The sequence below is a fragment of the Aphelocoma coerulescens genome, chromosome 9 (assembly GCF_041296385.1).
Source record: "Aphelocoma coerulescens isolate FSJ_1873_10779 chromosome 9, UR_Acoe_1.0, whole genome shotgun sequence".
Taxonomy (NCBI): Eukaryota; Metazoa; Chordata; class Aves; order Passeriformes; family Corvidae; genus Aphelocoma; species Aphelocoma coerulescens.
This window is the reverse complement of record NC_091023.1, coordinates 10,643,548-10,670,879: the sequence shown is the minus strand read 5'-3', so window position 1 is coordinate 10,670,879 and position 27,332 is coordinate 10,643,548. Positions and strand designations below refer to the sequence as shown.

Here is a 27,332-nt window from a genome sequence, read left to right as displayed (position 1 = left end):
CCCTGATGAAATTCCAAATTAATTTGTTCCTATCTCCCAGGTGCTATTTTTAGAAATAGCAGAAAAACCAGACAAATCATTCTAGTAACTATATTTGTATTTATAGTTTAATCCTATGAAAGGGGGATAAGTAAGGCAATTGTAGCAATCTGTAGGAACTGGAATATGCTTAGTAGTGTTTTCATGTTTTCTTTTTGGTGAAAATATTAAAATTGGGAAGTTGCATGATCCTTAAAGATTTCTCTCTGAGAGGCAGAGGAACTGCCAATGGGCACAGAAGAGGTGTCTGGATGCTGACAATAACAACAAGGAAATGAGAGGGTGCAAAACGTACCAAATAAAGCCAAATTTTTTACTTCACGGTATTTACACTAGTTTTGTACTTGTAACATGAAACAATAAATACAGAAGTGATCCAAGCAGCTAGATAAATCTAACTGATGCAAACCTGGGGAGATCTTGGGTGTGAAACTAAGTGGAACTACTTCAAATTTGCTACTTAAAATCTGATCCTTTAACTAAGCCCTCAAAGAAAAGAACAAAGATAAGACTCCTGCAGCTTCATACATAAAAACCTCTATAGAATGAGGAAAACTCAGCTTTGTGTTCTGCAACTCAGCTCTTGAGTTGTGGGTCTTTAGCTCTGGATTTCTGCAAATCCAGGATGCAAAGTCGAGAGTGTGGCCCTGCCTCTCTGTGTACTGGGCTGAGCAGCACATCTCCTAACAACTGTGGCTACATGAAGGGAAACCCTGAAAATCAAACAAATACAAGCAATCTATTTTACCACCTTCTCTCTCCCCTTTAATAACCATCCTGATTTTCCCAGATTTTACAGTTGGACTTTACTGGCTCCTTTCAGTCTACTTAAATCCATCAGTTGATAAATGTTTTCTTCCTGTCTGTATCAGAAAAAACAGATGCAGATGTTACCCACTGTGAGACCCTCCTCTCTATAGCTGGGCTCATGTCTTGGGTAAAAAGAGCTGCTTGCTGTACTTTGAATGTAAACACCAGCATGTCAATCTGTATAGGGAGACCATGGAAATAGGGTGGCTGTCAATTCTGTTTTTCTGGACTGTATGGCAAGGACAGTGTTCTCTGAATCTGGTGGCTGCAAATAATCCCCAGTAATACTTTGTAAAAAATAATCTAATGCAGGTAATAACATAATAGGAGGGGAGGATGTATTTATGTAAATCAACTAAAACCTCCTCAAGAATTAATGCATTAAAGGGGTTAAGAAAGCCAGCAGTGAATAATAGGTGTGGAGACCTGTTTGTCAGCAGAGACTGGGAAATGGCTGGAGCTGCTGTAGCTCTGTGCATGCCAAGTAGATACAGAATAATTGTCAGCACTAGAAAATCACTTGATAGCAGTAACTCAAGTAATATGTTGTATTTAACTCAAAAGTATGAATGTCATTAATACTTGTGTGTGCTGGCATGTGAGTACATAGCAAAATAAATTTATTTCATTAATTAATCTTGGCATTGCAAATGACTTATTAGCATTTTCATGGGCAACCTTTCTTGAAACAAACTTTCTTTGTTCTCTTTGAAATTGAAGAGAATTAAGTACCTGCATTTCTTTAAAAGTCTGGCTTTTGGTATCCAAAATTGAAAAAAAAAAAAGCTAGTTTAAGTGAATGAAATTGGCAGATTTTTTTTTAAGTTTCAGTTTATAGGAGCAGTCTGAAAGAGGTGGAAATCCTGCTCTATTACCTATGTCATGCTGTGTGCAGTATTGGAGCAGCAAATAGTTTTTTCTAATATTAGCATTCACATGAAGGAGACCAGCTGTCATGTAGTTTTCATAATTTGGCTTAATTTTTGAGAGAAGTGGCTACATCTGCCAATGCTAACAGCTAGTCAGATTTTTTTTAATTGTAGCTGTAGGGTCTGTAAAGATGCAGATCTTGGGGTGAGTACCAATCCTGGCTGAGGAGGAGGAGAGCCTGAGAACTCTCATACAGACAGAGCAGAGCCCTTTATCCCTGTTATGTAACTTAGAGGTTCTGTCAATTGGACATGACATGGTCTATGTCTTCTAAAGGAGCTATCAGAATTTTAAAAATTCAACTCCTGGGTGAATGCTTGATTTCTAATGTTCTCAGTTAGTGGCTTTTGTCTCATTCTACTCAATGAGATTTTCCTTAATTTAACTAATACAGCTTTTCTATATAAACATATGTGCATAAATTAGTATTTCCTTTTCTTTCTATAGATACTCTTTCTGCTGGAATATTTTCACTGTAAACAGGAATAGTTTACCTTGGCCTTGGAATTAACAGTAATTTGGATCTCCTCAGTTTATGAATGAAAACGAGTTTGAACTGATACTACAGGAAAAAAAATGAGCTGAATAACTGTTTTATGGCCAGATCAACATTGTACTGGGATGGCAGACTGTTTCCTATCTCCTTATTTTTCATATTCAGAAAGGATATATTTCTCTGTTAAGTTCACAAAAATCTCAAAAGACAATTTTTGGAAGGAAGTTCCAGTATCTGTTAAATAGCAGTTTTTCAAAGTACACTAGAAACAAATTATGTAACAGCCCTGTGACAGATTTATTTAGGGATAAACACACATACTGGTTTGGTAAACAGCTTTTAGTTGCTTACATTCAAGTTGTTTGCTTTGCTCCTAAAAGACAAAATTGGACCTTTTTTATGATAGTCCTAAAGTAATCTCTAATTCAAACCACATCAGATGGAAGAAAGAAGATGAAAACCAAACCCCATTATTTTATCACAGTCTTTTTTTGAGCCTGGCACATATTAGGCATATAATAAACCAAACTCTGAGTATTTCAGTAATTTAATCTATGTAAAATTCTACAATAATTGAAAAACAAACAACCTAACAAATCCCATAACCAAATTTTAACTTACAGGGCAAAACCACCAGCTTTTGGGGACCAGTGTCTTGCTAATTCTAAGCCATCTGACATATTACAAATAGACAAATAATGTTTTAAGAAGGCAGAAGAGCTTAAGATTTCTTCATGTGGTGTTTTATTCCTCTTTTGTTTTTGAAATTGCTGTTACCATTACTAAATCCTCCATTGAACAGAGCAGATCCCCATTGATTTCAGCCCCATTGATGCATATGTTTATGGAAATATAGTCCACATTGTTTGGCTTTCCTGAAATTCAAAACCCTAAACCCCATTGCTAAATACACAATCAGATATTCTGTCCCTTGAATCAGATTAGTATTTCTAATCTGAGATACCAGTGTTTTCTAACCAGCTCTTCGGAGTGACCAAGACATTTAAATGTTATGGGGTAGGTGGTCAGTTCTGAGTGACTGCTGTCATTTGAGGTGCCCACATGTCTGAAGTGTTTGCCAGGACTGGTGGGAAGCATCTGTAGTCCATGCAGGATCTCCTTCCTGCTGCTGGTTTGCACCTTCAACTGAGTCTATAAAATACTTGCAGGAGCCAGGATCAGGCATTTTAAAGAATATTCTTGCTCATGACTTACTAATTAAATGTGACCTTATTTAAGCAATAATAGTAGTGATGTTCCAGGTAAGTAGCAGTTATTAACTTCCATTAGGCTGAAAACAGCTTCTTCAGCGATGTCCCTAAAAATGACTGCTCTAATTTGGCAGGTGTTGAGTGGTAATTATTGTGGTAACATTTGAAATGCATAGGGTGCCTTTCATTTTAAATAGCAAACCTGTAGTAAGTAGAGGTAGAAGTTGAGAGAAATTAATGGATTTTGACTAGACTATTCAGAGCAGCCTAGAAAAGGAAAAATTTGAGTAGTGTCTTAAAGAGAAATTAGTTTGGGTTGCTCTTTCATGCAGACAGAACTCAAAACAATTGATTGTATTGTGTCTAAGATCTGCTAAATTTGCTTTTTTGTCTGACATCAGTCAAGAAAATGCTGAGTCCTGAAAGTATGAAGAAAATTGAATAATGTGAAAATTGGTTTAAAATTCTTTTAGTGCTTTCCTTTGCATGATAAAATGTATGAGCTTACAGGCATACTTACTCATCAGTGGGCAAATATGAAAGTAAATATTTTTAGTATTTTATACACACCCCCCTGCCATCCACCCTGAAAATCCTCCCCAAATGCAGATAAAACCTTCTGGCAACTGAGAAGAGCTAAAACATAAAGCACAGTAATTAACATGCATAAGTGGCCTTATGCCATGTTTTTATATTTAAAATTTAAAGGGCGCTCACTTAAAACCTGCATCTGACGACCGCACTTGAATCAGCTGCAGGTGCATGTAGAAATCAAGGGGAAAACAGGCTTTGGATGGTAACTTGTCCCTGAGTATTTTCCCATACACCTTCATCCCTATGTAAGGCCTCCTTATGGGAATGGGTAGTGGTTAAAAATGTTCAGCAGAAATCTGCAAAAAGGAAGCAATAACAGAGGAAGACTGGTAACAACTACTTCCAGTTAAGGTGATTCGAAGATGAGTCCAGTTTAGACAATCCCGGAAAAGTCCTTTATTATGGAAGGTGTCCCAACTACCTTTCCTGGGAGATTTATTCCAATATGCAAAGGCATTTTGCATGAAAGGTGTAATGAAAACCAGTGTATAAATTGTGAAATTACTACCCAGTGCTGCGTGCATCACACATGAGCATATGAATATTCTCCGGGTCTTGTCCCAGAAACTGTTGAGACAGTATGGTTTAGGAGAGGTGTGGGATTCTAAGCAAGTCATTGAATCATTCCCTGTCCAGTAGCCTTTAAAAAAAAAAAAAAATCATTGGATTTCTTACTGCAGTAACTGAGTGGGATATTTGGCAGGTGCTTAAAATGTTCCTGTTTAAATAATGCAGAATTAACATCACTGTGTAGAACCCTGTGTGTTTCTTAAATAGCATAGCCAGGCTATGGATTCAGACATGGAAAGTGTGAAGAGCTATCAAAGAACTCTTACAGGACCAAGTGGAATTAATCTTAAAAGCATAAGCATGTGTGCTGCATTATTCCAAGATCCATCTAGGTACTCCTTGGTGACAAAGACATGTACAGGAATAAGATCCATAAACAGTGGTGCTTCCCTGAGCATATTCCCAGCTTCTATATCTTCTGCAGTCCTGGAGCTGGCTGTGGTCTTTCTATTGCATGGACAGACTTTCCTGAGTATTTGTACCCTGATTTTTCAAGTCACAGCATCCTGTGGCAATGATTTCACAGGTTCATTGACATTAAAGAAGTAACTTTGTTTTGAACCTTCTAGTTTTAGTCCTTTCTAAAGGAAAGGACTAAAATGTTCTTTATCTTTTGTATTGGAACAATCAATCCTTTTCACCTTCTCCATGCCAGTAATGATACTTCTAAGTACCTGTCACATGTCTTCTCAGACACTCTTTATCCAGTCTGAAAAATCTCAGCCTGCTAGCTCAGTTTCCACTACCTTTGATCATTTACTGTTATCTTTTTCCAATTCTTTATTATTGTTTCCAAGACCAGAAAGTAGAATTTTTTTTCCACAGTAAACAAGGACAAGATGCACAATAGGTTGTACATGGAAAAAAAAAAATTGTTCTCTATTTTGTTTTCTCTCCTTTACACGATAGTTTCTAATCTGCTACTTGCTTTTTGACTGCAAAAGTGTTGAGCTGATGTTTTTAAAGAGCTAGCTCTTACAATTCCAAGACCATCTTCAAAAGTAGCTGTAACTAACTTGGAGCATGTCACTAAATATGTAAAGTCAGAATTGCTTTTTACTGCATGCATTTAAGCTCACTATTTTATTGCCCAGCATCACATAGTGCAAGGAGGCTTTTTTGCAACTCTTTGAACCTTCGGTAATTCTTTGAAAGAGCAGAGACCAAGAAATATGTTCCATTTATGATCAGCAGGCCACGATTAAGTTTGATCATATCACACAAGGGAAAGCTCAAGGAATTCTCAGTCACAGCTGGAGCTTGTGAAATGAGTCCATGTCTTCTCAGGTTGATAAAAATCAATGAATTTTGCCCACTATCACTGGGCATAAGTTGGGTCTTTAGATTAGCTCCACTGCTAAAATCTTTGAAGAAAACCAGAGTAATACTCCTTTTTCTCTAGAAACCATTGCTTACTCTTTTGCTCTGTTATCCCATTTTTCAGTCTCCCATTCCTGACAAACACAACTGAGGAATCAGTCATGTTCAAACACCTGTAGTGCATCCTGCTTAGAAGTAACCAGCCCTGAAGCCAGACTGAGTGCAAGGCCAGCACCAAAGGCAGCTGGTGACAACAGTGTCCTGATGGCCCAGGGCAGGGGCTCTGACTCCAGGCCATGCATGCCTTCTGCGTGCTTTGCGACGGGAGCCCAGAGCCGGGGTAACCCACCTCGATGGCACGAAGCTGGAGTGGGGGGCTTAGCACAGCCTAGTTCCCTTCACTCCTCTGCAGCAAAGCAAGGGAAAAGGGAGCTGATTCTTGCCTCAGGAGGATCTGCCCCATGGGATCCTGTAGGGATTAACATGTTTCCTCCTTTTTCTCTGTAGCTGTGAAATGGCAGTAGGGGCAGTAGTAGGCTTTATTTATTTATTTATTTATTTATTTATTTTAAACCTTTGGCTTTATCTATCATTCAGGGTTAAACACTGACACCTCAAAGATGAAGTAAAGCTGGCTGGGCAAGACTGAGACTGCTGCTGTCACCAAGTAACCATGGGTAAAACTTTCTATTTGGCTTTAATTTTCATACCTCTGTGGGCTTTGCCACTGTGGTAAAAAACCCAAATTGAACACCTGTGGACCTATGAAACTCCCTTGCTCAGTCAGAAACTGCTTGAGACCATTGCTCTAAGCAATGCACAGACAAAACTTATTAAAACCTACATAAAAGATTCTGTAACTTGCACTTTGAAATTCATGCTCCAGGCAATTTTGTCTTTGGTGAAGGAGACAGAATTAAAGCACCAAAAAAAAAAAAAAAATCTGTGAAGCATCACTACAGTTTTTGAACATATTACAGCATGGAAATACAAAGATAATAGAGGCAGAGCTGAAGGTTGATCAGTGTAGCCTGGGAATTATCCAAAAGTCTTACTGAGTTTTAGTGATACTTCAGTTGGGATATCCATATTCCCCAATGGAAAGCATAGAAATGATGTTTTATCTTTTCTGGCCTCTTTAAACAGAGACACATTAAGCTATATGGGGAGGTAGTAATGTACAAAAAATTATAATCTGTATGAATTAATTTTGATCACTAGAACATAACTTAAACATTTCATATAATTAATGTGATCTAAACGCTGTTATGAGTAACGGTGTTTTATACACAAACTGGAGAATACATGATAGAAAAATTCCTAGTAAGTGAAGTATAGAAAAGATGCTTTGAACTTTTCTAGTTCTCATTATTGTGATAGTGGGATACAGCTGTCAACATAATATAATACATTTGAAGATTCTAATTAGTCATTCCATATGTGTTCTTGGTTTGCCTCAAAGAGATGACAGTAGAAGTCAGTGATACAAAATGTGTAATTATGATATTACTACCATTCCTTTTAACAGAAAAATTAAGCATCTTGTTTACTTAAGTAATGATTTCACTGGTTTAGAGACAGCCACACTATTTTTGGAGGAGGGGTTATGTGAATTTCATCCTTACTGTTGCTTGTAGAAAAGTATATACTACAAATGAGCTTAAAATATATTAAATATTGCAATCAGCTCAACCCTGGGACAAGGCTCAGAGCATACCTGTGTTGGTGTGATGGACAAAGAACTGGGCTCTTCTCTATAGTGCCCAGGGTCAGGACGAAAGGCAATGGCCACAAACTGAAATACAGGAAATTCTATTTATATGTAAGAGAAATTTTACATCCAAAAACCAACAGTGTTCCCTGCTCACCTTATTTGGGTGCAATATAGGAGTGGGCTGCAATTGGGGAGGTCACTGCCCCTTGGCACCTGGCTTCCCTTCCCTGGCAGAGCAGCTCATTCTTCCTGCTCCTGGACAACTTAATTCCTACACAGTAGGAAATGAAAGAAAATAATGTTCAGAAAGTTTTGATTTCCTGACCTGTCTTTTTTTGTTGTTGTTGTGCATTGTATTCTGCCTTGAAATAGAGTTGTTTTGTTTTAACTGAAGAGTTTGGTGTGGAAAATGAGATCAAGCATTTTAGGAGCAACTGGGAGTGGGGATCAGAGGTAGAAAGTTGTAGATCAGTTGTGTCTGGAAGGTGAATGGATGAAGATGGTAAACAAGGGTCATTCTGCTTTCTTTAGAGACACAGTGATGTAACTTCACCTTTGGGGAATGTTCCTTTTGGTTTGCATCCTTGTGAGAGAGACTTTTTTAGGGGACCCTAAAATTCTAGAACATTGCAATAACAAGTCTAACACCCTTTTAACAGAACAGTCAGATACATAGGAAAGTGAGCAAAGTGCTTAGAGATGTATCTGAGGAGAGAAAGGGGGGAAAAAAGAGCCATAAAAGCAGTTGAAGGCAGAGGCAAAAAGAAAATTACAAACCGAACAACAGCCTGTGACCGTCACCTGAAAAGATAACTGAGCAGTGTTTTTTTTCCTTACTGTATCAAAGGTGCATGTTGAGTCTTATCTGCTATTTTCACTCATTTTTGCAGTTGGCTGAGAATCTATATGTGAACAGGTAAAGGTGGCTTCAAGAGGAACCAGCCTTCATTGTAATTTAGAGCAGCACTACCTCTTCAGTTACTTTTGGATTCTTGTATTTGCCATCCCGGGATGCCATTTCACCAACAGAGCATTACCAAAACACAAGTTTTGATTATCTCCCAGTCCTAACTGATCTGCTCTGCCAGGTTCAGTAGAGACACTGTGAGAACTAATTGTCTCAAGCACTTTATGCCTCATGAGATTACCCCGTGCTAAATTAATCTTTCAACCACTTAGTAGGGCAGATAAAAGTTAGCAACTTTGATCCTTATCTGTTCTATTATACTCCTTTCCCTTCTCTGTATCGAATAATCATGTTGTCTCCTAGAGAATGGATATGGAGATATATATGTATATATTCTGAGGTGTGTGTTCAGAATAGGGGGATGGTCAAAGGGTACTGCAGAAACTTAGTTGTATGAAATATAGGTTGCTAGAAAAGCAACCTCAATTTTGTTCTTGTATACTGAAGCTGAATTTCTTGTATAGAGAGACATGGATGTAGTGTGATAGCTATAGGTATTTATACATAGAATTAATTGTCTTGGTTTGAACTGCTCTGCAATTAGTTACAGAGTCTGAATTCTCAGTCACTCATGGTCAAAGCAGGATGAGTGTTTAAATAGAAAAAGTAAGGGCATATTTTTCTCTTTAGTGTGCTGGTGTGCACACTTATGTACCTCACAGAGAAGCACAGTACTTCAGAACTTTGGAACTCAAAGCGCAAGAAAACAATTCCAAGATGTGGTCTGGCATGATGCAAACTAACTTTAAAAAATAGTTTTCAAAATATGCTGGAAGTGTGTTATTGCCTGTAATTTCTGCTGGGCAAAGGACATGAATCTATATATAAAGTTTGAAAACACTTCTGGAACATTTACTGAATCCCCTTGATAACCAGATAAGAACAACCAGATTTTATTTTATCTGCAAAATCAGCTATTATTGAAGAGAATGTTCCCAAGCTGAATGGAGACATTCAAATATACTGTCTGCCCACAAGCTGTGGCTAGGACATGGTATGAACTGAATGAAACTGTTAAGGGAAGTTTGATTGGATGTTAGGAAGAGGCTCTTCACTGTGAGGGCAGTCAGTCACTGGAACAGGCTCCCCAGGGAAGTGGTCAGGACACCAAGTCTGTCAGAGTTCAAAGAGTTGTTTGGACAATGCCCTTTGTCATATGGTTTAGTTTTGGGTAGTCCTGTGAGGAGCAGGGATTTGACCTTGATCATCCCTATGAGTATCTTCCAACTCAAGAAATTCTATGATTATAGGACTGTCTCATGCTTTTACCCCCAAATCCATGCTCCCTGGTGCAACACAATACCAATCCGATGGTGGTTATTCTCCATCAAGAGATCATTCCATTTACATGTGCATATCAGTGTAACACCTGACAAGACAAAGAATGGGGCAGAGCAAATAAAAGTTATTTAATATCAATAACCTTACCTACTATGTGCAAATTGTTTAATTAAAAAAGCAGCACATATATTCTGTGCACAAACATGCATTCCCATGCTTGTGAAGGGACAGGAGGTTTAGGAGCTATCCTCCTGCCACAGGACGTTTTAGCCATGGATGTATGGGGATGGTGCCCTTTTCTCACAAAACATACCTTGTCATTAATGATAGCTGATCTTAATATGCCTTGGGGCTGCAAGTCTGTCCCACAGCTCCATAGTGTGGGCTGGGGGAGCAATTTCCTGTCCTACTTGTTGGAGGATAGAAATACACTTGGTTCGTACTAATCTTTATCTCAAGGTATGTATAACAGATTTATTTTCAATACAAATATCTGGGTTTGTAATGATGAGCTATGGTGTGGAGGAAAGAATGAGGTGATGATATAGGTTATTATTATAGCATGGATTGTCTTTTTTTCTCACTCCTTACCAGCTAGACTCTGCTTTGTGTTAGAAATTGTCATCTTGTGTTTGGCAAACACCTTTAAACAATTCTGTGCTTTATGGTGTTTTCTATAAGATAATATGCAAGGGTGGTTTGTGCTACTGCCTGTTGTCCTTTCTGGGTGTTTCAACTGTTCAGGTAACTGTTCCTCTCAAATAATTGCATGACCATGATCTGCGCAGCAGCAAATTTTGTAGTGCAGATGCATTAGAAAAGCCTCTGACTTATTTATCCCATGTTTGGACCTACACGAATTCAAATGAGAGTGTAATTTTGTATTTAATTTTAACCCGAAGAGTAGATGAGAGCACTGCTCTGTGGCGCTTTCATCTCTGACCAGCTGCAGTCAGTCTGCTCGGGTAGGGCAGTGCCAGCGCAGGGCCATTAGAGCCCCGCTGTCCTCCACGGCTGTCCAGGGTCACTCATCGTAACTGTCAGCAGGGAAAACCACAAGCACCCCCAAAGCCCCACCCAGCCCCCCGAAATCACAGCCCCCAACAGATGGGGGCGGGCGGGCGCTGTCCCGCAGAGGGCAGCATTGAGCAGCGGATGCGGCCGCAGCGCTCCCGCACTTGTTCCCGGGGCCCAGGGCAGAGTTGCGGGCGCGGCACGTCCAGCCCCGGCACGGCCGCTCCCGCTGCGCGCTCTGTTTAATTCAGCACAGAGCGACTCGGGGAGACACGAGACCCTGCGCAGGCCGAGGGGAGCGCTGCTGGGGCCCGGCCTCGCCCGCCATGGAGGCAGCGCCGTGCCGAGCGCCCCCGTCCCGCCAGGCCCCTGTTGGGGACCGGCCGCGCTGGCAGCGCAGGGGCCGCGTCTGAGCACGAGCGGAACGAGCCCCGGGCGGAGCGGGCGCGGCCGCACCCGCGGCACCCCCCGCTCCGCTCCGTTCCGTTCCCCTCCCAGCAAGGCCGGCGGCCAGGGCTGCGGCTAGGCGGGAGCAGCTCCCCACCCGGCCGGGCCCAGGAGCCGCCACACTGCAGAGGCCGCCGGCGGCGGGTATAAATAACACGACGCTGAATGCCGTCTACGCCTCTTTACTACGCGCCGCGCCCCAGCCCGGCCGGGCGCCGCCGCCGCCGTGACGGACAGGCGGCGGCACCAATGGGGGCGCGGCGGCGGCGGCCCCGCGGCCGCGCTGAATGAGGGCAGGGCGGAGGGCGGAGCGGCGGCGCTGGCCGGGAGCCCGGCGGCGGCTCCGGGGATGGTCCACGCACTGGCGCCGTCACGTGTTGTTCTCCTTGGAGTGAGCCTGAGTCGCGGCGGCGGGCGGAGGGGGCTGGACTGGCGAGCGCGGCCCCCGCCGCCTGTTTTGGTGCGGGGCGCCGGGAAACTCCGAGGAGAAGCCGACGGAGAAGGAGCCGCCGCTGCGGTGCCCGCTCCCCCGGTGGGCTGGGACACGGGAGGGGGCTGTGCCGCCGGCCGCTGAGGCGCTGCCGCCTGGAATGAAGAGGAGGAGGAAGAGAGGATGTTCCTTCGGCACTCGGGCTTGCCTCCCCTCCCGCCGCTGCCGGGCTGCGCCGCGTGTGGAAATGGCACTTTCTCTGCCTAACGAGATGGGACTGAATGGGGTCGCCAGCCTCCTCCGCATGCACAAGCGGGAGCAGCAGCCTCGGCGCTGATATTTGGGGAAGGGGGGTTGTATTGTGGGCGGCATTTTTTAAAAATTTGTTTTCTCTTTTTGGGGGTAGGGCGAGAGAGGGGAAAGCAGCGTGTATTTTTGGGTGCAAACCCCGGACTTCGCAAAACAATCTCCGCCCCCGAGAGGATATTTAATCTGCAACAGCGATCGCTGCTCGCGGAGGCAAACTTGAGCCGAGAAAGGGGAGCAGGGAGCGGAGGAAAGGGACGCCCGCCCCGCTCCTGGCCCCGCCGGAGCCCGACCCCTTCAAGGGAAGATGCGTTTCTCATTCCCGGCGGCTGATTTTGGGACGAGACTTTCGTCAGGACTGATCGGGACTGGACTTTTTAAGGACGAGCTTACCCATCTAAGCGCGATTTGGGCATAAACAGCAACACAAACTCTGATTTGGTGCTGGAAGCTGTCTCTGCCACTGAACAGCTGCTCTCACCCGGCTTCTGTCCCTCCCCCGTCCCGTTCTCAAAAGAGGATCCTGAGCTATTTTGCCTTTTTTTTTTTTTTTTTTTTTTTTTTTTTTTTTTTTTTAAGTGTTGTTGCATGAATTTTATTTTAGGTGGTTGCCTTTCCCGGCTGGATTGGCTGTTTTGGGGTCTTGCAGACTGCGAGCTGCAGTAACAGCTCCACCGCCTCTCATCATGGCCAGCCCCACGGATAATAACGAGGGCTTCTTCTCAGATGTCAGAAAGGTGGGTTACTTGCGCAAACCCAAGAGCATGCATAAACGATTTTTCGTGCTGAGGGCAGCCAGTGAGTCTGGTCCTGCCCGGCTGGAGTATTATGAGAATGAAAAGAAATGGAGACACAAGTCAGGGGCCCCCAAGCGCTCCATCCCACTAGAAAGCTGCTTCAACATCAACAAACGGGCTGACTCCAAGAACAAGCACCTGGTGGCCCTCTACACCAAGGACGAGCACTTTGCCATTGCAGCTGACAGCGAACCTGAGCAAGAGAGCTGGTACCAAGCGCTACTGCAGTTGCACAACAGGGCCAAGGGCCACCACCACCTCCATCACCATCACCACCACCACCACAGCGATGTCACTTTTGGAGGCAGCAGCACAGGACTGGGGGAAGCAGGTGAGGACAGCTATGGTGAGGTAGCCCCTGGTCCAGCTTTTAAGGAAGTTTGGCAAGTAATTCTGAAGCCTAAGGGCCTAGGCCAGACAAAGAACCTGATTGGCATCTACCGCCTGTGCCTGACTAACAAGACCATCAGCTTTGTAAAGCTGAATTCAGATGCGGCTGCTGTGGTGCTGCAGCTGCTCAATATCCGCCGCTGTGGTCACTCTGAGAACTTCTTCTTCATTGAGGTGGGACGCTCAGCTGTCACTGGACCTGGTGAGTTCTGGATGCAAGTGGATGACTCAGTGGTGGCACAGAACATGCATGAAACTATCCTGGAGGCCATGCGAGCCATGAGTGAGGAATTCCGGCCCCGCAGCAAGAGCCAGTCCTCCTCAAACTGTTCCAACCCAATCTCTGTGCCCCTTCGCAGCAGGCACCATGTCAGCAACCCTCCCCCAAGCCAAGTGGGGCTCAGTCGGCGGTCCAGGACCGAGAGTGTCACGGCCACTTCTCCTGCCGGTGGTGGAGGTACAGGTGGCAAACCCAGCTCTTTCCGGGTTCGAGCATCGAGTGATGGGGAAGGCACAATGTCAAGACCTGCCTCTGTGGATGGTAGCCCAGTTAGTCCCAGTGCTAACCGGACTCATTCACACAGACACCGTGGCAACTCCAGGCTCCATCCTCCACTCAACCACAGCCGGTCCATCCCAATGCCTTCCTCACGCTGCTCTCCTTCAGCCACCAGTCCAGTCAGCCTGTCATCCAGCAGCACCAGTGGCCATGGCTCCACCTCAGACTGCCTGTTTCCACGAAGGTCTAGTGCTTCAGTTTCTGGCTCCCCTAGTGATGGTGGATTTATTTCTTCTGATGAGTATGGTTCTAGCCCATGTGACTTTCGCAGCTCTTTTCGCAGTGTAACCCCTGATTCATTGGGACACACCCCCCCTGCCCGAGGTGATGAAGACCTCAACTACATCTGCATGGGAGGGAAGGCCACCTCCTCTTGCTGCAGCCTGGCAGCACCCAACGGCCACTTCATCCCACGTACCTGCCACCCTCAGCAGCAACCCCGCTATCCTAGTACACCCTGCTGTCCTCGAGGTGGTAGTGAGGAGGTTGCCGACTTGGAGAAGGCATTCAGGAAGCGAACTCACTCTGCAGGCACTTCGCCCACCATCTCCCACCAGAAGACACCCTCGCAGTCTTCTGTGGCTTCCATTGAGGAGTACACGGAGATGCTGCCTTCTTACCCCTGTGGCAGCAGCAGGCTGCCCTCCTACCGCCACTCAGCCTTTGTGCCCACTCACTCCTACCCAGAGGAGTGCCTGGAGATGCACCCCATGGACAGTGGCCATCATCGGACCAACCCCACCCCGCACACGGATGATGGCTACATGCCCATGTCACCTGGTGTAGCCCCTATGCCCAGTGGGGGGGGAGGGGGCAAGGGTGGTGACTATATGCCCATGAGTCCTAAGAGTGTGTCGGCCCCACAGCAGATCATCAACCCTGGCAGGGGTGGTCGCCACCCTCCAGCCACAGTGGACTCTAATGGCTACATGATGATGTCCCCCAGTGGCAGCTACTCCCCGGACAACAGCTCTGCGGGATACGGCAAGATCTGGACAAATGGTGCCGGCCACCACCCAAAACTCTCAGTGGAAAGCAACGAGGGGAAGCTCCCCTGCGGCGGCAGCGACTATATCAACATGTCCCCAGCCAGCGGCTCCACCACCAGCACTCCGCCCGACTGCTACTTCGGGGCTGCGGGGCAGCCGGGGGTTGAGGAGGCGGTCACCGCCGCGCACCACAAACCTATCTACTCTTACTTCTCGCTGCCACGCTCCTTCAAGCACGTGCACCGGCGGGGCGGCAGCAGGCCGGCGGGGGCAGCCGAGCAGGGCAGCCCTCAGCCCCGCATCGCACTCAGCTCCAGCCGCCTCCTTTACGCGACCGAGGACTCTTCCTCCTCCACCAGCAGCGACAGCCTGGGCGGCGGCGGCGGCCCCGAGGGCGGTCCCCCGCCTCAAGCGCAGCCCCCGCGCAAGGTGGACACGGCCGTGCAGACCAAGGGCCGCCTGGCGCGCCCCACGCGGCTGTCGCTGGGCGGCCCCAAGGCCAGCACCCTGCCACGGGCCCGGGAGCAGCCCCCCGTGCTGCTGCCCCCGGAGCCCAAGAGCCCCGGCGAGTACGTGAACATCGAGTTCATAGCCGGCGAGAAGCCGCCCTTCCCCTCGGCTGCCCTGAACATGGCCCTGCCGCCGCCGGGCAGCGAGGCCGCCGAGGAGTACATGAACATGGAGCCGGGCCCGCCGCGGGCCCCCTGCCCGCCCGGCTTCGCTACCGCGCGGGCAGCCCGGCCTGGCCGGGACTACGTGGCGATGCAGCGGGGGGGCGCCGCGGCCGGGGGGGGCTCCTGCTCGGACTGCGCCGACAGTCCGTCCCCCGGCTCGCCCGCCCGCCTGCTCGGCTACGCCGAGGTGCGGGGGGGCCGCGCCGGCCCCGAAAAGCCCCCGCCGGCGGCCGCCACCGCGGCGTCCCCGGAGCTGCCGCGGCCGCCGGCCGAGCTGGCGGCGGCGCCGCCGCGCTCCTCCTCCCTGCTGGGGGGCCTGGGCGCGGGTAGCGCCTTCACCCGCGTCAGCCTCAGCCCCGGCCGCAACCAGAGTGCCAAGGTGATCCGCGCCGATCCGCAGGGCGGCCGGCGGCGGCACAGCTCCGAGACCTTCTCCTCCACGCCGAGCGCGGCCCGCGGAGCGGTGAGCGGGCTCGGGGCACCCTTCCCCTGCGGCGGCGCGGGGGGCGCCGAGGAGGTGAAGCGGCATAGCTCGGCCTCCTTCGAGAACGTGTGGCTGCGGCCTGGCGCGGGGGAGGCGGCCGCCCGCCGGGAGCCGGGGGCCGCGCCCGCCCTGGAGAACGGGCTCAACTACATCGACCTGGACTTGGTGAGGGACTGCGGCCACCGCCGCCATCACCACCCGCATGCCCCCGCCGAGGCGAAGCAGCCGCAGCCGCCGAAGCCCCCGGGCCAGCAGCGCGGGAGCGGCCACTGCGGCGAGGACCTGAGCGCGTACGCCAGCATCAGCTTCCAGAAGCGGGAGGAGATGTAGGAGCCGGCCGTCCGCCGGGGAAGGTGAGCCGGGACGGGGCGGGACGGGGCGCGGCTCCGCTCGGGAACGACCGCTGGGAGGGGGCTGGGGTCGAGGCTTCTCGTGGCGGTGCCATCCCGCGGGCGGGGGGCGGGCAGCATCGTCCCCCGGGGCAGCCACGGGTTAGGGTGGTTTCGTCGAGCCGTTGGCCTCACTGCAGCATGTTTTAGTAGCGGAAGCATCCAGGAACGCAGCATGTCTGCGAGTGTCCAGCTGCTGGCCCGCACCTGCACGGGCTGGAGAGTGCCTCCAAAGCAGGTTTGGATGCTCCTGTTCAGTCGGGGATACTGTACTGTGCTTACTGTGTTGCCACTTTTTTTTTACCTTTCAGAATTAGCAGTGCTTCAAAAGTGTGTGGGAGAGGGGTGTGAAAGCGAGTTACCTCTAGTATTGGGCTGGAAACAGGAAACTTCCAGTGTAATCCTGGTTTGGTCAGTAATCATCCCGCTTGTGGCCAAGGGTAGAGTAATGAACCGTGCTAACATGTGCACGGCTAAGGGCATCTACCTCATGGGGCTGTGACCAGCGTTAATTCTGTTGGAAGGTTCTTTGAGTTCGAAAACAGACTTCAAAGCGTTTAGAACATTGTATCTATCACGTGTGTTTCAGTTGATACTGTGTGGCTGTCCCACACTCACAACAGTGTTACAAACAGTACAAGACATGAGCACTATGAACTGTGTTTTTGGCATTGATTGATGTGTTCTGTTTCTTCCTGAAGTTTTTAATTTTTAATTCGATAAAAACTTCTGCCAGGTTGTTGCATGTTGATTACAGACATGTAAGATGAGTAGGAGCCTTGTTGGAAGCAGTGTGATGTTTCTGTTGAGTGGGAACTTTATGCAGCCCATAACAATGTGTCTCGTTAAGAGCTCATAGAGTACAGCGCCCCTGTGTTAAGTCCTTTCATGAAAGGTGAAGAGTGTTTTGTTTTTGTGTAGACAAGTACTGGCAGGTAGTTATCTAGTAAATTTTGTCACTCAATTTTAGCAGTTTCCTACATACCTGAGCAGCAGCAATTTCAGTAGTTGAAGCAGTTACTATGAATATATGCAATGACATTAGGGGGTGAATCTCATACCACTGTTTGCATCATCTCAGTATTTGTGTTGCCTGTTGGCCTCGCTGAAGAGAACACTGAGGGCTGGTGTTGGTGTGATGCCTGAGATATGTTTTTCATTTTTAGGTGTTTTGCATTCTTATAACCTGAACAAAAGCAAAATAGTATCTTCACATTTGCTACTTTGTACTTACTGCTGTTGCCCATTAGAGCAAAGCAATATTAAGTGTTACTCTTACATGATCTATGAATACCAAGTTAATTTGAAAGTTCAAGGTAGGACTTAAGATCAGTGCAAATATTGTTGGTCTGGTTCAAGTGGTAACTGGTAGACAAGAGTAATTTTTGTGGCTTTCTGACAGAACTATGCTGTCACCATACATTATTTGTGACCAAATGTACACAAATTTACACAGCCACACCTTTTCTCAGTTCTGGCATGTGCTTGTAAGAGCCCTGTTTTTGCAGATGGATCTTGTTACCCTGGAAATCCGTATCTGCTTAGGACAGCATTGTGAATTCTTCAGGGGGGGATTTTTGCCAGAGGATGCAACATGTTCTGCAGTTAAGTCACTTAGCTGGGAGCATTACTGTTCCCTCCCACCTGTGTGGTGATGAGATTGGGGAGTAAGTATGAGAAAAGATCTTTGGTCAGTGTGGGAGTAAATAATGAATATATGAAGGGTATAAGAAGGCAGGTCTGGTGGGGAGCAGTGCCATAACTGCTTGCTTAAAGTTTTTTTCCAAATGCACTGCTTTCATTTTGCTGTGGACAACTTGTTTAATTGAACTGTGTGTCACTTTTAACATAAAAGCTGTGGCAGTGCTCTCTATAGTGGTGTTAGGTAGATACCTGCTGTGATTATGCTGTTCAGTGAAAGATTAGGATGTGGAAGACCTGATACAAGAACTGGCTGAAAAACACTATGCAGATATTTTTAAGGGCAGCACTGTGAAAAGGTAGTGTGTAATAGAGTCATTGCTGTTTGAAGTTGGTTCTTATTTCCCAAAATTAGGATTGGATTGAGGAGGCGCAGCTTCTTCTGGGAGGCAAGGGAAGAATCAGTTTGTAATTATATGGGGAGTTTGAGCCATGGCTGTTCCTTCTCCCTACACACTATAAAGCTTTGTTGATTGCTTGTAGCTTTCTCAGACATTAACCCTTGGGACTCTTATTTCCCAGGCTGGATTTCTTGCCATAAAGTGAAACTTTCCTTGCAAAGTTCAGCCCAACTATCTCATCTCTTGAGTGTGCTAAGGAAAGAAACCCAACAATGTTTTGTTCTTACAGCTATTTTTTGACATGTGTTTGTACCTTTTTTGCTTTAGACATAAAAGTTAGGTTTGGCAGAAGAATTGTTCCATGTAGGTTGTACCTTATGTCATTCCTAAGAAAACCTGCCTGGAGCTGAATGATTTATGGGACTGCTTGCATATGCCTGAAAAAGTCGTTGAGCACCTTCAGTTAAACCATTCACCTGAAAACTTCACATGCAGTAAGGGTGCTCCAGTTCCCCAAAGCATTGCCTGCCTTTCCCAGCGAGCAGTAGAGTGGGCTGTGCCTCCTTGGCCACCTTCCCTTGTGCTTCTTCTGGCAGCTGAGGCTGTTCAGGCTGCAGCTGAGAGTGGGGAGGGTTATGGTTGTGGTTTGTCCTGTTGGTGTCTGAGCAAGCGAAAGATGAAGGAAAAGCTACTTCATGTGTTTGCAGGTACAGCAGAGAGGAGAAAACATCTGGAGCTGGGAAGGGAAAGGTGAAGCTGCAGGTATCACAACAAGGGTTGGGGAAGGCTGCACTAAGTACTCTTGCTTTACCTTCCATCTCTTTCATGGGATATTATTTACACTTTTAATCTCAGAAATGCCAAAGGGACTGCACGTGCTTCTTTTTCTCCATAGAGCAATCTTCCACCCCACCCCAAAGGCTTAAACTATCTGGATAACTCTTGTTTTATCCATTCTGGATTTTTCTCTTGTTGCAGTCTACAAGACAATGACGCCAAATGTTGGCTGTTCATCTCCTAACGGGTAAAATGATTGTTGCTGCTTTGATGCAAACTAGCTGACTACTGTCCTTTTCCCTGCTCCCCTGTCCTTCCCTCCCAGCTGCCTCTAAGTTGTTCAGGCATTAGATTCGGAAGTATTTTTAGTCTCTTTCAAGTATAATTATTTCTCTAACATTAAGGATACTGGCTGAAATAATCATGTTGTTTCCCAAATTTAATTGAAAAACATCTCTCTTTCACCCACAGCATTCCTCTACACTCTCCAATCCCACAGCCTTCCCTGTCACATATTCTTGGCTGTTTCCAAAAATCTGGCCCTGCCCTAGCTCTCTTCTTTTTTTGCTGTTAGTTTCAGCGCAGTTCTAAACTTTTACCTCTGTTTTAGAGAACTGGGTACTGTTGTGTGTGTCTAGCCTAGCTGGTGACTCTTTGGTGCTTGGATCCTCTGATGAGTGGACTTTTGTGCTGTAGCTGGAAGGCCATGTTGCTGCAGTTGCCAAGTTGTGCTGGGTAACACCAGCCCATGACATGGAAAAATTGAGGGGAGAGAGCAGTGTAGCCCTAAGGTGTTTTCCTCCTGCTTTGAGTTTTGCATGCACAGATGTGGTGGGCTGGCCTTGGCTAGACACTAGGTGCCTACCAGAGCCACTCTATCACTCTCCTCCTCAGCTAGACAGGGGAGGAAAAAATACAACAAAAAGAGCTTGTGAGTCGAGATAAGGGCCGGGAGAGATGACTCATCAGTTACTGTCATGGGCAAAAAAGACTCAGCTTGGGCAAATTAGTTTTATTTATTACCAGTCAAATCAGAGTAGGGTAATAGGAAATAAAACTAAATCTTAAAACACTTTTCCCTCACCCCTCCCTTCTTCCTGGGCTTAGCTTTACTCCCCATTTCTCTACCTCCTCCCCACAGCAGCACAGGGGTATGAGAATGGAGGTTTTGGCCAGTTCATTGCATGTTGTCTCTGTTGCTACTTCCTCTGCAGAGTAGTTTCCACAGATATCCACGGTGGTCTCAGATATTCTCACTCCTTTCTCCGGCTGCAGTTGTGCAGTTATTCCTGTTCCTAAATACATTATCCCAGAGGTGCTGCCACTGCCAGTGATGGGCTTGGCCTTGGCCAGCAGCAGATCCATCTTGGAGCTGGCTGGCACTGGCTCTGTCACACATGGGGGAAACTTTCAGCAGCTTCTTGGAGGAACCAGCCCTGTAGCCCCCCGCTGCCAGAACCCTGCACACAAGCCCAAGACAACAAGTGAGCAGATGTTGTGGATATGCTGTGGATCCTGCTTTTGGGGTTGCTGTGAGAAGGCTCCTCAAATGAGCAGGGGTTTTGAAGATGAACCGTTGATAGCTTCTGTTCTGAGTATATAGTCAAAAAATATTCCGAAAAGGAAACCATTAGATGTTGGCTCTGGAGAAACAGGAAATGCTGTAGTAGGATGTAGAATGAATCCAGGTATCCTACTCTGATCTCCAAAGCTTCAAAGCTTTGTTTCCATTTTGTTGATGACTCTGAGAACTCCTGAATGTAAGTGCTAATAACACCGAATAGAATATGTGTAGTGTAAGCAAGTGGTAACTTGGCTCACTCGAGCTTTGATGCTGACTGTTTCACCCACTGCATGGGTGTTTTGGGGTTTTTTGGTGATGTAAGAAAATGGAAAACAGTACAATGGGAATGCAGCACAAGGTTGTTAGACCTTTCGCCTGTTAAAGTAAAACACTTCTAAGGGTAGAACTAAACGTGTGTGGTTCTTAGGAAAATACACAATGGTAAACAGAAAATTAGTCACGTCATTCTTGTACTATATACTTGGGTTCTACTTTTGTTGGGACACTGCTTGCCTTTTAAATTTATTTCTTTTATAGTTTGCGATAGTTGTGGGGGTTTTTCTCAAGTTAAAAACTTAAGGTGGAACAACAGAAACAGCAATTCATAAAATCATAGGATATCCTGAGTTGTAAGAGACCCACAAGGGTGCCAAAACAAGACTTGTACAGTTAAATTAAGTTTCTAGGGGCATGTTGTTTCCAGAACTGAAGAACAGAACTTTCTGTAGTTTTGGGTCAGCACCAAGGTAAATACCAGCATATTATGTAAGTTTTCTATGCTTTGTGGGTATTACTGTAGACAAATCAGTACATTTCTTACTGTATGCACACACCAGTTTTCCCCCATACTTAATTATTTGCCAAAATTGAACCTGTGTCTCCCCATACTTGCATATTTGCAGTTCTCCTGTTTAACAAGACCACAAGCTTATAATTAATGGCTTTGAGTGTTTCTCTTCTGTTTTCCTGGCTTAAAAACTGAAATGGAATGATTTATAAACAAATTCATATGATTATGAGGTACTACCTGGACATGTTTAGCACATGGTTTCCACATATAGTTAATGTTTGAACTGGTTTTTGAATGTGGTTTAAATTTGAAAATGAAACAGGACATTATAGGGTGAGGATGATGCTGATTCTTAATAGCAACTGTAGGGAGATCATAAAATTCCTTAGATGACACTTGTAAATAGAGAATTGCAGCTCTTAAATAAAATGTAGCAAGCAGCTGTGGAGTAGGAATGTTATTTGACCAATATCTTCAGTATGTTGCATTGTTTCAGGAATACTTTATAATAGCTAAAATTTTTATATTCGTTAGGACTGTACAATTTTAATGACGTCATAAATACATGAGTGCAAGTACTGAAAGTAAATGTACTTGAATATTCTTTTGAACAAGTAACTGTATAATAGCTTGTTTGTGAAGAAAGTGTTTTATTTTCTAGTTTATTGAAGCTCTGAAAGTGAACCTGTTCAGTACTGATTATTATGTGAATAAAGTCACATAAGCTTTAAAAAATAATTTTGGTGTCCAGTGATATGGAAGAGAAATAGATATTATTTTCCAAAACTAATATGATTTTAGGTTTAACCTCTGTGCCAAGTTTCAGTGAAAACTAATTACTGTGTTTGATTGGCAGAGTTATGAAATACTCTTAAGAGATGAGAGGAAAAAGGAAGGGAAAGTTGTTCATGGGACCTGTGCTGTGACTAGAAGAGAGACTGGGGGTTGCTGACATGAGATAATGGGGAACTTGAGGTACAGGCTGGGGAGCACTTGCAGAAACTGGTATGGGAAGGAGATGGGAATGAAAGAGAAATTACTTGGGGGACGCAGAAACTATGGTAGGATGATGCAAGAGAGAATTGCAAGGTGTTTGTGATGTGAGGGGAATTGGGATGGTGATATTTGAGAGGATGGGTATAGAGAAATGTGGAGAGCCTGGATATACACAAAGAGTTTGTTCTAGAGGTGCTAATTTTGTATGGTACTGCAGTTTTCTGAAGGTGTTTTTACTTCTGTATTTTTCTTTTGATCTTTATTACAGGGATGGACACTCTGCTTGGGAAGCACATATGTTCCTTACTTGTTATTGGATTTTATGTTTTTTTTTTTTTTTTTTTTTTTTTTTTTTTTTTTTTTTTTTTTTTTTAGTATTTGGATGTTCTGCTGACCTTAATAGGATGATTTGCTTAGTAAGGCAAGCAGAATTTACCTCCAGCTCTTCTTTCCTACTTTGTCTTGTAGTATTCCTGTCACAACCACAGCAATGAACCACAGGAACAAATCTGAATTAAGTAGAAGATAAATAAGAATGAGTGAATTTTAACATTAAAACCCCCTTGATTTTATAAAATACATATAACAAAAGAAGAACTATATTCACACAGGATTTTTTAACCTCCAGCATTTTCTTCTTTACTGTCTACTACTTGGACAGTTATAAATTTGATTTGGGTTCATTAGTTTAATGATTTGTTTTATGGATTAGTAAGTATAGATTCTCTTACTTTTTAAAAAAATTTAAAGAATATATTTTAAAAGAAAAATTTAAATGACAAAGCTATTGTGGCTTGTTACAGCAGATCTTGTGGTTTTCATTTCATGGTAAGAGCTGCAACACAAATATATTAATACTAACAAATATGTCTAAATTCCCAACTTGTCAGAATGCTAAAAGCTGGCTTTTGGTCATCTGTACATGATCTCATGTGTTAGAGTACCTGTTTGTAAACATGAATAGCATTATTCTAGTTTTACATAATTCTGGACCTTTGATGAATTGTGATTGTGATGATTATTATTTTGACTACATGAAATAGAGATAGTAAAGGAGAGATGTTGGTAACTTAAAAAAAGAAAGATTCACAAGTTTAACAGCTTTACTCTTTGCTTACAGAAATGATGGGAAATTTAATAAAAGCCAAGGTGTGAACAGATAAAGGAGATTTAAATAAGCTTGGCACTCTTAACTAACTAAAAGATGTCTTGATATATGTCTTTCTGATCATGTTTGACATATCTAGGTCATGTTCTCTGAAGACTATTATTAGAGATTTAACCTTGGGTAATTGTGAAGTGTATTTTCTTCAGAGTAATTTTTGATCAGGTAGATGAGACAGTGGAAATTTGTGTGTGTTCAAGTGCTTGTAATAATTTGGGAGTCTAGTTAGAAGATCTGGTGTCAGCCACCTGAACTGGAAGGTGAAATGTACTGCTCTGTGGTGTATCACAGAAGATTTACCTGTGCACATATTGTCAACTGTTGTAAAATTCTATTTTTTTGGAAGCTGGGTATGTGGAAGAAATGACCTGTTAAATTTTCAAATAAGACACGCTTCAGGAGGATGGTGTGCACTTACAGCTGGTAGAGCTGTTGAAGTGTACTTGCACATTTGAACTCTCTGATGATGTGTTATATAATGGAGGAACGTAGAGTCTGGGAATATCTACAGCTTTAATTGATTGTGTTTCTTCTGTTTCAGCCCATCCCCTCCAGCCTGTGTAGGCTGGACATTTTTAACCCATTAGGGCACATGCTTTCTTTGAAATACAGAATCTGTGTGAATAGAAAAAATGGGAATTACCTAGCAGCCTTGGTTCCTGTCTAGTTTCAGCAGTCTGTCTTTCAGTGTGATGCACAAGTATTTGTTAAGACATAACTATAGGGTAGGAACTCCATAAGCTGGATTTGCTAGTCAATAAAATACTTAACTAGTCTGTGTATGGGAGCTTTCCTTCAGTGGCACAGTTCCCTGAAGGAATAAAGAGCTTGAAGCTGGAGTGGAGGAGACTAAGCCAGTCTGATTGTATGGGTTCTTTCTGCCCTTACTTCACTGAACTGTAGCATTAAAACCAAACCAAAACAAACCCTCCCATCATCCCCCTCACAAGATACTGCATGCTTGTACATCACCAGTAACATTCATGTAAATGCTGTGCCCAGGGTTGTGTGTCTTGATTGAGAGAGTAAAAGAACCTCAGGAAGTGTACATGGGAGGTAGAAGATTGAGTTTGTTTCTCCTCTTACAGCAAATCTCGGCTGGGGTCTTCTGTTTTGTCAGTTTGTGAGTGACTGCAAAGGAATGGAGGGGAGGTGGGGAGCTTCAAACACCGTGGTTGGAGCTGTGACTTGTTTCAGGTCTGACCTGGGCTTCCTGTGCTGTGTGAGAGATGCAAAGACACCTCGAGTGACAGCTGATGTGTGTCAGTGAGGGAATTTTTTAGATTAAAACACTGGATGGTAATTAATCTTCAGCCAGCTGGCCTTCATTTTGAAGAGAAGATTGCTGTGTTAGGAAAGAGAATTTTAATCTCTAGAGAGCAGGATACGTGTGACAGGGGAGATGTTTTGGCTTCAGAGACAAACTTGGAGCTTGGAAGCTTTCTGCATGTGCTGCAGGGGAGTGCTGGTGTCCAAGTAAGTGATGCTTAGGCACTTTGCTGAAATACCTTGAAAATTGCTAGAGCAAGGAGACATTGGTCTTTCAGTAATTCCCTGTTTGGTTTGATGGTTCCTGTGCAAGTGATGGACAAGGTGTTTGGGAGTCACTGTCAGCTGTGATGCTAGAGCCTTCACACAGATATTAAAATAGGAGAAATACAGAAGCTCCTCTCTTTCCTGGAGAAGGTGCAGGTGCAACCATGTCCTTTGCTGCGCCTGCCATGTCATAGGGCTGGTAAAGTCTGCAGCCTTCCCTGCATGGTACAATGTGCTTTTTCACAGTACTTGGTCTCTGTGGTGATACCCAGAGAAATAAAGGTTGGGTACTTTGCTGAAATGATGGTGGCTGTTCCGCTTCTGACTCATGCAGGCACTCTAGGTAAGTGATGGTGGCGTTGGCTGAGTGGTCTCTGAAAAATGGGGTTAATTTTCATTTTCTCAGAAAAGTTTGTGGTGTTGTAATTACTGATTCCTCTTCTGCAATTCCTCATCACAATTTCTGAATTACTTGATACTTCAAAAGAGCAAACGTGGCATTTATGGAGCAGAATGATACATAATAATGAGGACATAAACTAACAAGTTGTTTACTTAACTGAGGGTAAGACAATGTTATCTTACTTCTTTTCTTATTTTGGAATTTATCCACAAAGATTTTCCTTTCATAGTACAGTTGTGTTTCCTGGAAATGACCAACAGCAGGTAGCTCAGCTGCACAGTGCTTGAAAGAGGTAGGACAGCTCAGCTTGCCACAGGGTTCAAAATGACTCTTAGATGTCAGTAAGGTAAGGCATTCCTTATTTTGGTGGAAATGAAGATCTGTACCATGGCTACATGAAGGGAAAAATGAGCAATACTCAGCTTTTTGCAATGATGGTAAATTCAAGGAGAACAACTTTCATTTGGGGAAAGTGAACGTGACTAATTGAAATCTTTAGGAGGACAAAAAGATATTTTAGACAGGTGGAAATTTAAACAGGTGCATTGTTAAAATTGAAAAAATTGCCCCTCTTTAACCTGCTACATTTACCCTGTTTCTCTTTTTGACTTCTTTGCTTGCAAAGCACAGGTACACTCTATCATCCCTTCATGCTTTGCTATGTTACCGTATTTTTAGCATTTGGTCCATTTTTCTGTGTTGAAGATAACAGTTGATTTTTTTTTTTCTTAATAGTGTCACTATTAAACTATAAACTACAAAATAAAAAATACTTCTTTCCCTTAAAAAAAAAAAAGGGAAATGCAGGAGTACTAAATAGTTAGTTGCTTGATTGCATATATAAAATGAAACACAGGTAAGGAAACCTTAGCTTAGGTGTACTGAAAACTGTTGCAAACAAAGGAGATTTTTTTCTACTGTGTGGGGTTCAGGAATCCCAAAAAGCAGGCTGGCTGGCACATCTGGGGTAGGGTCCTGCAGGAGCTTTGGGCAGATGTAACCATCTTGCTTTACTAAAAAGGTAAGCTCAGCTTGGCTGCCTTCACTTTCATCTGCCTGCTCCAATTTCAGTGTGCTGGTTCCATACCAGTAAATGGTAACTGTAGTTAGGCTGGCCTATTCTTTAGTAACTGTTTGTATTTCTTAATTTTACACATAATGGCATTCAGATTTCTGAGAAACAGCAAAATAAAATGTATAAAGAGGAATCTAGTTTATTTAGGAAGCTATGTTGAAAACTGTAAATATTTTTTTCTTCTTGAAAGTTACTATTTGTTCTATTGTCAGTATTTTGGAAATAATCTTGTATTTTGTTGACTTTATCATTGTCTTGTGAGCATGATGCATAATGTTCTTGAATGTCTTGGATATCTTGATATGGGTGGATAGCCATGTGTGATTTACATCTATCTTACCAGTTTGAGATCAAAACAGAGGCAGGTGAAACTAAATAGAAGAGCAGTAATGGAAGCCAAACAGCTCCAAATCATCCCTTTTCATTTTCCAGCTGCTGTGCACACTCCCTCCTTTCACAGCTGCTTCTTGGGAGCAAAAGTTAAAGAACGGGTGCACTGTGTATGAACATTGTACTTCAAACATGTAAATGGTGAACTTTACTCTTCAAGGGATTAACGTAGCTGATCAATTC

At 44.5% G+C, this 27,332-nt stretch overlaps 1 protein-coding gene across 3 annotated transcripts in view; it reads left to right on the top strand.

The window, feature by feature from the left end:
- The window catches only part of IRS1 (insulin receptor substrate 1), a 119,216-nt gene that overhangs the window by 8,543 nt on the left and 83,341 nt on the right, over window positions 1-27,332 (top strand). For all 3 annotated transcript variants that reach the window (XR_011152661.1, XM_069024007.1, XM_069024006.1), the window contains exon 2: window positions 12,230-16,375. Coding sequence is in view for 2 of the 3 variants with exons in the window: in XM_069024007.1 (XP_068880108.1) it covers window positions 12,816-16,352 (3,537 nt within the window). In the remaining variant the exon portion in view is untranslated. The remainder of the gene's footprint in view (window positions 1-12,229; window positions 16,376-27,332) is intronic.